The sequence below is a fragment of the Pelophylax lessonae genome, assembly GCF_965119305.1.
Source record: "Pelophylax lessonae genome assembly, chromosome: 3".
Lineage (NCBI taxonomy): Eukaryota > Metazoa > Chordata > Amphibia > Anura > Ranidae > Pelophylax > Pelophylax lessonae.
In genome coordinates, this window is record NC_138770.1 from 440540578 (window position 1) to 440554079 (window position 13502).

The window sequence follows — 13502 nt, forward strand, 5'->3', positions numbered from 1 at the left end:
GTTCAGACAAAAATCTGATTCCTGCTGCAGGAATCGACTGCTGGGCTCTAATTCCCCATGTGAATATAGCCTATAACCTGGTACACACGTTATGTTTTATTTTAGTTCAACCCAGCGGGCTCACCGTACTAACGATGCGCTGTTAGTGCGACGATCTGCCCCACTGAGCTATTGTGTTCTGACTGGGTCTAATGGGAGTGGTTTCATATTTATCATCCCCCACAGTTATTACCTCTTGTTTTGATCCTCCCTCTTAGATTGTAAGCTCTGATTCCTACTGTATTGTATTTGTACTGTTTACCCTCAAGTTGTAAAGCGCTGCGTGAACTGTCGGAGCTATATAAATCCTATATAATAATAATGATAAACTGTCAATGCTATATAAATCCTATATAATAATAATAAACTGTCAATGCTATATAAATCCTATATAATAATAATAATAATAATAAACTGTCAGTGCTATATAAATCCTATATAATAATAATAATAATAATAAACTGTCAATGCTATATAAATCCTATATAATAATAATAAACTGTCAATGCTATATAAATCCTATATAATAATAATAAACTGTCAATGCTATATAAATCCTATATAATAATAATAATAAACTGTTAGTGCTATATAAATCCTATATAATAATAATAATAATAATAATAATAAACTGTTGGTGCTATATAAATCTTATATAATAATAATAAACTATGGGTGCTATATAAATCCTATATCATAATAATAATAATAATAATAAACTGTCGGTGCTATATAAATCCTATATAATAAAAATAATAAAAAAAACTGTCGGTGCTATATAAATCCTATATAATAATAATAATAAACTGTCAGTGCTATATAAATCCTAAATAATAATAATAAACTGTCAGTGCTATATAAATCCTATACATAGATAATAATAAACAGTTTGTGCTATATAAATCCTATATAATAATAATAATAATAATAATAAACTATTGGTGCTATATAAATCCTATATAATAATAATAATAATAATGATAATAAACTGTCGGTGCTATATAAATCCTACACATTAATAATAAACGGTCGGTGCTATATAAATCCTACACATTAATAATAAACGGTCGGTGCTATATAAATCCTATATAATAATAATAAACTGTTGGTGCTATATAAATCCTATATAATAATAATAATAAACTGTCGGTGCTATATAAATCCTACACATTAATAATAAACGGTCGGTGCTATATAAATCCTACACATTAATAATAAACGGTCGGTGCTATATAAATCCTATATTATAATAATAATAAAATGTCGGCACTATATAAATCCTATATAATAATAATAATTTACTGGTTGCAGTCACCATGCATAGCAGGTTCCAATACAAAAAATAGTAAATGCACATTTTTTTTCTATTTTCAACAGGTGCATTTTTTTGTTTTAATATGTTTCCAGGTGGACTAAGTCTTTACTCCTATGGAGAGATGCATGTGTCTGCTGACTTGTACCCACACGATAAGCTGTGACAGGCTGAGCAGGTGACAGGTCTGAGAGGTGTACTGCGCATGCTCACTCCCACACCTGTCACCCAGCCAATGCATGCTCAATCCACCCACAGGAAATCCCTGGCCGGATTTTCCCACCCTCCATTCTTCTCCATTTGTGTTGGGCTAAGCTCGGAAATGAGGATCGTGTAATAGAATAATTAGCAGTGGGGAAGCTCTCCTCCTCCCTGATCCCTCCTCTGCCACTCACATAGAAGGAGGTAGGCAGAGATCTCTATGACATCCCCTATGCTGGAGACATGAGATGATTCATCAGCAGTGGGATGCTGCGCACTGAGCCCCTGGAGGAGAGGGGGCTGGGACAACATTAAATCCTGGCCTCGGCTCACTCTGCTTCCAGCATCGTCACCTTCCACTCCTGGAATCATGGAAGACATCCTGAGAAAGCTGCACAAGGAAGCGACTGGCAACAAATACAAGGCGATCAAGGAGCACTGTGCCATGGCCATTGGTAAGAATAGAGTGCTGCACCTGTGCTAGGCACATCCTGGAGCTCAGCTCCATCCATCCATCCATCCATCACTGATCATGGCTGCATTCTCTCTATACAAGTTGGATTGCTGAAATCTAATGCATGCTTCCTTTCTCTGCCTGGTGACAGATGTGGCTTGTTTACAGGTGTGCTGGTCTATTTATTCCTGGGCTGCAGATGACATTATCAGGTTTGCCATACACACTGACATCCTCATAATTATCTTTTAGTAAACTTTCACAGCTAAACTCCAGGCAGGCTGCTGTACACAGCTGAAAGCCTTTCTCTTGTAGGAGATCCTTTACTTCCCAAAGGATTTGTAGAGATGTCCATCCAGTCCTCAGATTTACATAGCTCTGCCTGACAGTACAGCCAGGATGGTGACCTGATTTTCCTCTTCTGCAGCACTCCACAATAATTCTATAATTATTATATTAATAATTATATTGCGGATTGCAATAAAGTCAGGTCCCCTCCCTGCCCTCGTTCTGTGATTGGAAAATGACTTACAAAGAGCAGCCTGTCACTCTCTGTTATGTTTCGGAACACCTGATTGGCCCCTGCTTGCTGTCCCTCCATCTTTATAGTATGAGAGTTATGCCCCGTACACACGTGCAGATTATCTGAAGACTTTTGTCTGCAGACTTACCAAAACCATATAATATGAGGTCAAACCTAAACACTTTCAATCTGTATGCAATCCGGCAGGCCATTGCACTACATAGAAAATGTAAATCTGAAGACAAAAGTCTTCAGATAATCTGCACGTGTGTACGGGGCATTAGGCTTCGTTCACATCTAGGTGTTGCTATCAGGGCTGTCTTTAACACAGGGCAAAAGGGGCAGCTGTCCTGGGTCTAATCATTGTTGTGGGGCCCAAAGCAGCTGCCCCTTGAGCCCCCAAATAGTTGGATTCAAGAGGACCCAAGAAAATTTTTGCCCAGGGTCCAATCAAGAATAAAGACGACCCTGGTTGCTATTTTTAAAGGTGTTTTTTTATTTTTGTGCAGGCGTTTTGAGTTGACAAGTGGCCAATGAAAAGCAGTAAAACGCTTGTAATCTGCCAAAAAAGAAGCATGTACTTTTTTGAGTACTGGGCATTTTGCTTAACCACTTAAAGCAGAACTCCACCCAAAAGGGTAAGTTCCGCTTTAAGGACTCGTTCCCTTCTCCTCTTGCACAGCTGGCATTTTTGAGGAGCGGGAGAGGGGGCAGGTACCCTCCCTCCCGCTGCAGTCTTCTGGGACACTGACAGGTCCCAGAAGACTGCATCCACCAATACAGTATGCGCCACGCGACTCGCGCATGCGCATTGGGTGCCCGGCTGCGAAGCCGCAAGTTGTCACAGCCGGGTGTCCATAGTGACGATGCTGGCACCGCCAAGGGAGGACAGAGAAGGAGATGGCTGGGTGAGCTCACCGCTGGACCGTAGGACAGGTTTTTTAAAAGTCAGCAGCTACGTTTCTGTTGCTGCTGACTCTTATATTTTTTTTATAGGTGCCTGGAGTTCCTCTTTAAGGACCAACCCACGCTGATATACTTGTGGCCCTCCTGCACAAATCGACGTACCTGTACGTCGGCTCGTGCTCTGGGGCACACTCACTACCAGCAAGCTTTTTGCGCTGTGATTGGACACAGCAGGAGCCGATCAGCGGGTCCAGTGGACACGATGTCTGCCGGGACCCTCCAATCGTTTGGAGGAGTGGCAGAATGGTGAACTGCCAATGTAAACAAGGCAGACTGCCGTTCTGTCAGGGAGGAAGATGGAGATTTTGTGCTTCTGCTAAGCAGGAGCACAGATCTCTGTGTTCCCACAGTCAAAGCATCCCCCACACAGATGGAAAGCACTACCTAGGAGCACACTTAACCCTTTGATCGCCCCTGATGTTAATCCCTTCCCTGCCAGTGTCATTAGTACAGTGACAGTGCATTTTTTTTTAGCACTGATCACTGTATTGGTGTCACTGGTCCCCAAAAAGCGTCACTTAGTGTCAGATTTGTCCAAAGCAATGTCTTAGTCCCGTTAAAAAAAGCCGTTTGCCAACATTACTAGTAAACATTCCGTAAATCTATTCAATAGATTGTAGACGCTAACCAATAACTATACGCTTATTGGGATTTTATTTTACCAAAAATATGTAGCAGAATACATATTGGCCTAAATTGATGAATAAATTTGATTTTTTTTACATTTATTTATTAGGTATGTTTTATACATAAAGTAAAAAATATTGTTTCTCTTTCGTTCCTTGACGGACACAGCTCCTGATCTTATTTACAATTGGGTTATACTGCCCCCTACAGGGGGTATACTCTCTCTCTCTCTGCTATAGGTACACAGTTTTTTTCTGCCTAGTCAGGAGTAAGGGCCTAGTTCTGGGAATGCATTTTTTTCTTTTTCGATAGATTCTTTTTTTCTTTCCTGTGAGATTTACAATCAACTGCCGGATTGGGCGACGAGCTAGATAATCTAGATCCATTGGTCACCCCAGTCTGGCCAGCGAGCACGCGCAGGCCTCAGCTCCACGCTAGGTCGGCCGCGACATAGCCCCACCGGACGGGGGCTGGCATGCGAGTAAAAAAAACCTTGCGAGGTTGCATCTCGGCCCGAGTTGCAGCTTTCCTCCTGGCTGACAGCCCCCCTATTTCAATGGAGAGGAGGTTCTGTCTGCAGCGGTGCCTGCCTGGTTCCTGGTATGGTAAGTACCATCTTCCCCTGGAGGGATTTGGGGCGGATGTGGGCCCCTCCATGGGACTTTCGGACCCCTAGGTTCCCCTCCTTCCCATTGTGCCCCCTTATCGGTCTGTCTGGTGGACCCTGTGAGCCATACCATCCCCCTCCTTCACTGACGCTTGGGCTGTGGGGGTGGCCTGGTCCACCGCCTTGGGTGGGGGGGGGGCAGGGTGTTGTGCTGGCAATGAGGGTGGGGGGTGCGTCGCCAGCGACAAGACGATTGGCTGTTGGGGGGGGGGACTGTACCTGGTGGGAACTCCTGCCAGGGCCCCCCTTCCTGCCTGTGCCATTTTCTGAGGACTCAGGATCCCTCCTGGGTCCCTGGGAGCTTCATGGTGCCGCGAGGGGCTGCCATTTTCTTGTAGCCTGTGTGCTCAATGCACGGCGGCCATGTTTGTGTAGTCCGGCAGCCATTTTACAGTGGTGTGCCATTAAAAATAGCGACGGTCTGTGGAGCCCCCTGGGCAGCAATTTCGGCGGTGGGAGCCCCTCCTCATGTCCTGGTGCTGACTCCTGGATCTTTTCATTTCTTGATCGCCGCATGTGCAGTGCAGATTCTCCTGGTAGCTGCGGTGCCTGGTTTCTGCTGGGTGGTGAGTCTGGTGGGGTCCTCTCCCTCTCTGCTGAGGGTCGATTGGGTGCTCTGTTACTGGCAACCGGGGGTAAATCATGGAGTCTTTGGAGCACATCTCCCAACCTGATCCCCTCTCTGGGGCTGCGGGGCCCTCCGGGTTCCATCCATCGATTGATGCGCTGACGGCAGTCCAGGAGTCCTTTGTGTCCTGGGGGGAGGTGGTTTTTGGGCGATGGGCTGGCATAAAGTGCCCCCCGCCTTCCCCTGCCTCATCTGTCTCATCAAATCCTGAATCTGATTTGGCGGACGCGGGTAACCCTGCTGGGTCTGCGACCAAGCACCCTGAATCCTCAGATAGTGAGGCAGATTCCTCCACTTCTGCAAACGCGCACGAAAAGGCGATTGTATCTGTGCTTGAGACTTCAAGTTGGAGGACGCAGCTGCGATGGAGGAGCAGGTTCCCTTTGGCACTCACAAGCCATCCAGAGTGGCAAAGGTGTTCCCTTTCCCCTCCTATTTTGACAGAAATGTCTCTAAATAGTGGGGATGACCAAAGCGTCCCCTTGGGGTCCCTAAGTGAGTTTCTAGGTGATACCCCTATGAGGAGTCCCTTCTTAGGAAGTGGACTGTTCCACTGGTGGTGGCGCCCTCTGGTTTCCAGATTAAACAAGGCAGCCATGATTCCGGTTGAAGAGTCTCCGGCCTTTAAGGACCCGGCTGACAGGAAGGCGGAGGCTGTGGCCCGCAATATGTACACCCTGGCTGGTTCGACACTGAGGCTGATATTCACCATTGCCCTAGTGTTGCAGACTCTGACCGAATGGGCTAAGCTTTTGCGCAGTTACTTGGAGGAGTAGCTCCCCCCTGCCTTTGCTGAGCTAGCGGACACGCTGGTCCCGGGGCTGCAATTTTTCTCTGATGCCTCTTTGGATGTGGCTCCACTATTGGCTTGGCTCTCTTTCGGCAGTGGTCCTTCGGCGTGTCTTTTGGCTTAAATGCTGGTCTGCTGACCAGACTTCTAAAAAGGCCTGACTGATCCTCCCTTTCAAGGAGATCACCTGTTTGGTGCTACCCTGGATGACCTCATTAAAGGTCTCACATGGGGGAAGAGTACCTTTCTTCCACAGGTTACTAAGGGCAAGGACCCTTGTCATAGACGTGGGCCCTCCTTTTCGGCTCATAAAAAGTTTTTTCGTCCCTCAGGGTCGACTGACAAGGAATCGAAGCCCTTTGGGGCCTCCTGCGGGGGATCCAAGCGAACTTGGTCTGGCAATTTGAGAGCGGGCTTCTCCAGACCCGCGGACTGGGCCCCTTCAGCATGAAGGTGCACCCTCACCAGTATCTGGGGTTTGGGTACGTCTTCGCTGGTTACCGGACCCGTGGACTCCCCTGGTACAAGACAAGTGGGTCCTGTGCCAGGAACATTAGACGGATTGTCTTTAGGGATTTCCAGTGCGCATGCAATTAGTCAATGCCGTGGCTTATGTCAATCACCAGGGGGGCATAAGAAGTGTCCTGGTGACTCTAGAAATAGCTGGCATTCTAAGGTGGGCAGAAGGGTTTGTTCCAGCCCTCTCTGCCATACACATTCCCCGGGGTGGAAAATTGGCAGGCGGATTACCTCAGTCGGCAGGCGTTGGACCAAGGGGAGTGGTCCCTTCATCCGGAGGGGTTTCATCAGTTGTGTCTCTGGTGAGGCATCTTGAGGGGGATCTGTTGGCGTTCCGACTCAACAGAAAGGTGCAGAGGTTTGTCGCTCGGTGACGGGATTCTCTGGGGGACACCACAGATGTGCTGGTGGCCCCGTGGGGTCAGTATAGTCTGGTTTACGCCTTCCCTCCTCTAAAGCTTCTGCCAAGACTTCTACGCAGGATCGAGGCAGAAGGGATTACAGTCATCTTAGTGGCCCCAGACTGGCCTCGTCGGGCTTGGTACGCCGATCTGGTGTGGCTGGTCCCCGACGTTCCTAGAAAGCCTCCTTTCAGGGTGGATCTGCTGTCCCAAGGATCTTTCATCCTCTTTACAGTCGCTGGCTTTGACGGCTTGGCTGTTGGAACGCCAGGTGCTGATAGATAGAGGTTTGTTTGAGTTGGTGATTCCAACGCTAGGAAATATACTTCTAGGAACATCTACCATTGTTCGTGGAAGACGTACATTGCGTGGTGTGAGTCTCTTGGGGTTCATCCTCGCTGTTTTTCGGTGGCTCGGATCTTGACCTTTCTTCAACTGGGGGATGGGTTGAACAAGAACTGGCCTTAAATACTATCATGGGTCAAGTGTCGGCCTTTTCGCTGTTTGCTGTTCCCACCCCTCATGTTTAACACTGCTTTGGAACGTCCCAATGGTTAAGAAGATCCGGAGCTGTGTCTGTCAATGAACGAAAAAGAAAATGGGATTTTTGACTTACCGTAAAATCATCCATTTCTCTGGTGTTCATTAACGGACACAGCACCCACCCCTCTGTGGAGTTGTAATTCTTCTGTCACTCCCTGTAACAAAACTGAGCACTTATAGCAGAGAAAGGGAGTATACGCCCTGGGACTGCCCTTGGGCGTAGCCAGATTTTTTTTTTCTGCCTAGTGTCCTACTCCTGTAGGGGGCAGGATAACCCAATGGTTAAGAAGATCAGGAGCTGTGTCCATCAATGAACATCAGAGAAAATCAAAAATCCCAATTTTTATTTTTTTTCAAAACTTTCTTGTGTTTTTTTTTTTTGTTTATAGTGCAAAAAAAAAAAAAAACCCCGCAGACATGATCAAATACCACCAAAAGAAAAAAAAAAAAATCCCCGCACACATGATCAAATACCACCAAAAGAAAGGTGTTTTTTTTTTGGGGGGAAAAAGGACATCAATTTTATTTAGGTACAGCATGGCATGTCCGTGCAATTGTCAGTTAAAGTAACGCAGTGCCGTATTGCAAAAAATGGCCTGGTGATGAAGGGCGGAAAACCTTCTGGAACTAAAGTGGTTAAGGCAACCGAACGCTCAGAATGTGAACAGGGATCATTGAAATTAATGGGATTTGTCTTGCTAGGCGTTTTTAGAGCTGAGGCTTAGAGCAGAAAATCGCCCAAAAACGCCTAAATGTGAAGAGAGCCTTAGGCCCCGTTCACACCTGAGCCATTTTCAGCTTGTAAAGCGCTCAGCTCTGAAGCTCCAAAACTCCCAACAAGCAAAATCCCATTAATTTCAATGGTCCCATTTCACATTTCAGCGTTCTGTCGCCTGAAGCAAAATGCCTAAAGCTCAAAAAAGTACATGAGCTTTTTTGCCGATTACAAGCATTTTTTGACCCATAGACTTCAATAGAAATGCCTGACTTGAGCAGAAAAACACTTGTAAAATGCCCAAATATCAGCTTTACATACACCCCTAATTTCCTCTCCCTGTAGTACTTTCTAATGGCTAAACAAAAATGCCTGAAGCTGTAAAACACTTGTAAGACACTTCTAAAGCGCTTGTAATACACTCCTAAAATACTTTAAAAAAAAAAAAAAGCCAGAAAAAACGCCAGTAAATCGGTACGATCAGGTGTGAATGGACCCCCAAGGCTTGTACACACTATAAGAAAATCGGGCTAGAATTTTCCTTCAAAGAACTTTCGTACGATTTTCGTATAGTGTGTACACAACTTTCTACAGCCGATTCCGACCTTCTGAACAGAAATTCCTGAAGAAACAAACTGCAAAAGTTTTTTCGTATGGGAACAGAACAAACGATTTTCGCTTAATGTGTACCGTTTTTGTATGATTTTCATACGAAAAGAATCAGAAAAGAAAGGCGTGCATGATCAGAAACCATAAACAACAAAAAAAAGCCTTTGTTGTACAATAATTTTCGCACGAATAATTCTTTCATTGGTTGTGATTTGCTGTGAAACAACAAGGTAAATCGGGGAGTCGTTTGCCTGATTTTTCTTATAGTGTGTACCCCACTTTACTGTACAAGGGATTGAAAGAGGCTGATATGAACTTCTCTCCTTAAAGTGGTTGTAAACACGAAATATGAACAAAGAAAATCCCCTCTATAGTGTGTGCTTGTCTCAATTAAAAGCACTAGGGCAAATCGACTGTGCCCTCTGCAAGGACAGTTGCCCCAGAGCTTTGTAAATGAGGTAGAGCTTCACTTTGAAAAGAATTCCTGATCAATTGCAAGGAATATGAGAAAAAAAAGCAATTTTGCTTGCACATCATTAGATGATGGAAGTCAGCAGAGTTTCTGCTCATTTACTAAGCTCTGGAGCAAATGCTCTTGGAGAGTGCAACTGAAGTTTGCAAAGTGCACAGTCTATTTGCCTTTAGTAAATTACCCCTAATGCCTCGTTTCCACTGAGCGGTATGGTTCAGTTCGGTACGGTACGCAATTTTTGCCGTTTCCATTGTCAAAAGTTGTGAATGGTACGCTAATTCCGAACCGTACCACTTTTTTGGGACCCTTTCATTGGGGTACCAAGCACATTAGTACCGTACCAACAGGGTGGAGCTATACTGTTGAGGTACTGTTGAGCTGAGGTACCTTTGGCGGTGGAAACGCAAGCCTGATCAAGGTGTAACGTTCCGAACCGTACTGAACTGTACCGAACCAAACCATACTGCTCAGTGGAAAGAGGCATAAGTGTCCTTTCTGTCTGCTGCTTTGTTCCTCTATCAGCATGAATCACTTCTTACAAGTATTCCTCCAGCTGATTGACAGTTTCAGGTCTGTTCCTGTGAGCTGTATGAAGGGGGGTGTGTCCCTTCCTTCCAATCAGTTCTCAGCACTCTCCACACTGAGCTCTGCAGAGTGTAACTTCAGCTCTTCGCCCTCTCTTTTCTGAACTCTCAGACAAGCTGTAAAAATTCAGCACTTTTAATGGATGTAGAGAAGAGAACTTATGTAGGAGGATTTGTTTTTATCTCTGGGTATCACCTGAGGCCAGTCACTTTAATAACCACTTGACCTCCGGAAGATTTCTGACCAGGCCATTTTTTTTGATATGGCACTGCTTTACTTTACGCTCCAGGTACTCTCTACTTACCGGCCGAATCCAGGTTCCCGACCTGGCCATCAGGGGGCGGTTTGGGGGAGCTGGGAGAGCTCGGTCATGGGTAATTAGGGGCTAGGGGAGGAGAGTCTCCAATGGGGCATGGAACCGACCTCTGCTCAGACACAGTTTACACCATCCGTGCTGGGGGGAGGCCTGCGCTCTGTCCTTGTCTTCATCCCACACTCAGTAGGTCAGCGGTGGGGACTTTTAACTTCTCTTCACCTGGAATCCTTTAAGTATGTCTGTGGCAAAAGTGGTGCAGCCTTTTAATGGGGTATCAGAGCAGCCCAGGAGGCAATTGCCCCCCTGGCCCAGTCCTCCCCTGCCACCAGAACACTCCGGTCAGTGCGCTCAGGCATTGGCTGGGAACGCTGATCGGTAGCCGGTTGGCTTCTGTCTGACCGGCTGCAGTACACACTGGCCAAATATCATCCGGTTTCTATTGAACCTGTCGATGCGGCCCGATATTCGGCCTGTGTGTGCTAGGCTTTACACTGTAAAGACATAAGGTAGCCATATATGTTACAATGTTCTCTCCTTCAGCCCACAAGCTGACAGAGAGAGAAAATCAGTTGATTCCCACATCTATGCTAAAAATGTGGATGGAGGAAGATCCATTGCAGACATTGGGCAATCCTACATTGCTTGTGTTCATCCAGCCAGGGCACCTATGGCTTCTTGAATACAGTGGCACTGGCAAACAGTGAATGCATCTGATATGATGCATTCACTGTTCAGTGTATCATTTTTAACCTGGTTAAGGAAATTTTTAACTGGCTTTTGTTGAATCAGTTGGTGATTGCAGGACTGGAATTGTCTCAGCATCAAGCCATCTATGACCAGCCAAAGGCTGTATTAACTCTATGTTCGCTGACATGCGTTAAACACACTTGAATTGACATGCTCTCAAATTTGGTTCTTTTAATGTGTTGACACATTATAGTGCATTGCAGCGTATTGGGCTGTGTTTAAATGCAGTATGTTCCATTTTCTCCCAGAGCACATCAATACAGATTGTTGGTGTGACCTAGATTTATTGGAAAGAAAGAATACCAGCTTGTCATTGTTTTGGGCCTGTGTCGAGCAACGCAGTCCAATGGTATTGGTGTTAATGGGCCCAGAGCCCTAAGTAAACCCTAAAACTAATTTTGCGTATTGTGCCAAGGGTTTAATCATGGGATGGGTGCAGGTGTCAATAACTCAAATTGTTTTCAACACTTGCAAGCATGCTTGTTCCATACCTACGGGATCCCTGTGGAAGCTGGAAATCACTTAGTAGATACCTCTAGTACAGTGATCGCCACTAAGTACCGTGTCCCTTTCCAAGTGGCTGCTGTGCTGCCTAATGAATACAGGAGGTTGTGCGCTCGGCACAGGAGCCATTCTTAGAACCCTATGCATTTTCTCACTGAGTACAAAGCATTCTCTGATTGCACGAGGTAGAAATTGTGAGGTCCCCGCCTTTTCAGCTTCCACAGGAATCAGCCAGGTATGGAATATGCATATTTACATACTTGCATTGGTCCAAGTCCTAAACATATTCATACCTAAATTTCAGCTTTAATATGCCCAATTGGGACACAGATAACATAAACAACTACAAACGACAACAATAAAAACTAAAAATAAGAGAATTTTGAGACCCTATATGACCTCCACAGTTTATACAGGGGAACATCTTCTGTGAAAACTAGGTTGGCACTGAGTGCCATTGATGCTCCACAAAATAATGTATATACCTTTAATAAAGGGAAAGGACTCTTTTTTTCATGGAACTGAAATTGCACAAGTGAAAAATATAGATTCTTTGACTAAATACCTTTGGCAGCAATTTTTTACAAAGTCCTGATTTCCAGTATATTGGCAAACCAGCATATTGAAGACACTAAAGTGTGTCCCTTTTTCCAGAGTAGGGACACGCTTCGACGTCTCCTGGGCGCAGGAGGTGATATCCAAATGTTACCATCTGTATTTTTGTCCCCCCACCCTCCAAATTGTCGACATACAGATTGTTAGATCTCTCATCATGCCCTCTTTTTTGTCTCTTTGATCACAAAACCGTTGCCACAATTCCTTTGGCAGAATGGCTTTAGAGGTTTTCCTCTATCTTATTCACTCCTGCTTTACACAAAAGGGGGTATTTACCACGTCATGAATCATCAAGTTCAGAGTGTCTTTTTTTTCGATCAAGAAATTCTGCATGGAATTCAACATATCCATTATCTCTCTTCACCAAGGGGACTTTCTTGCTTCTGCGAACATCAAGGGTGTCTACCTGCATGCTCTTTCTCCTCTGGCACTGTGAACCAGGTTGATCAGGCCTACTGGCTCAGGAATTCCTTCATTCCCACGTTCCTTAAGATCCTCAAAAAGGATGCCAGCCTTTTGGGCCAGGAAGGAGTTTTGGGCTCCCTGTCAATGCAGAATCAAAGCGAATTTCCCCATAAGAAATAATAGAAACTCAGCTGATTCGTTCCACAACTATTTATTCAGTTAGTCTTTCAGTTTATAGTCAATGTAAAAAGATTATAGCAATGTGATAGGTTGTGTAACCATAAAATGTCCATCCACAAATGGCAGCCTCCACGAGGGGATTAGAAGGAAAATCCAGCAAGAGTTACAGAGTATAAAACAGAAGATAGGCGCCTCTAAGTGTAGCAATATGGTTACACTTAATGAAGGCACATTTAGTAACTCACATGGTTGAGGATTAAAAGAGGCACATCTAAGTATGCAGGCATCCGGGGTAAAGCTGTTACAAGGGTGTCCAAACTATGGCCCTCCAGCTGTTCAGGAACTACAATTCCCATCATGCCTAGCTATGTCTGTGAATGTCAGAGGTTTACAATACCTCATGGGAACTGTAGTTCCTTAAAGAGGAAGTAAACCCTCCTCTACAACTTGTACCTATAGGTAAGCCTATGATAAGGCTTACCTATAGGTACTGTAAATATCTCCTAAACATGTACGGTTTAGGAGATATTTACCTTATATGCAGCCAGTGACGTCACTGGCGCATGCGCTCTGAAGGAACGTGCCATTCCTTCAGAGTCCCGTGCCGTGACTGTCGGCTCTCGCGCGCGTGCGCGGGAGTGACGTCACCGCGGCTCTGGCCAATCAGATGGCCGGATGCCGCGA

General features: G+C 45.2%; 1 protein-coding gene across 2 annotated transcripts in view; it reads left to right on the forward strand.

Annotated features, from left to right (window-relative positions):
• Positions 1-1595: 1595 nt before the first annotated feature.
• Positions 1596-13502, forward strand: part of ARFGEF3 (ARFGEF family member 3) — a 173568-nt gene continuing 161661 nt past the window's right edge. Inside the window, exon 1 of one of the 2 annotated variants that reach the window (XM_082249728.1) lies at positions 1596-2007. In XM_082249728.1, the coding sequence (XP_082105854.1) occupies positions 1923-2007 (85 nt within the window). In that variant the 5' untranslated portion in view covers positions 1596-1922. The remainder of the gene's footprint in view (positions 2008-13502) is intronic. The other variant, XM_082249729.1, reaches the window with a different exon arrangement.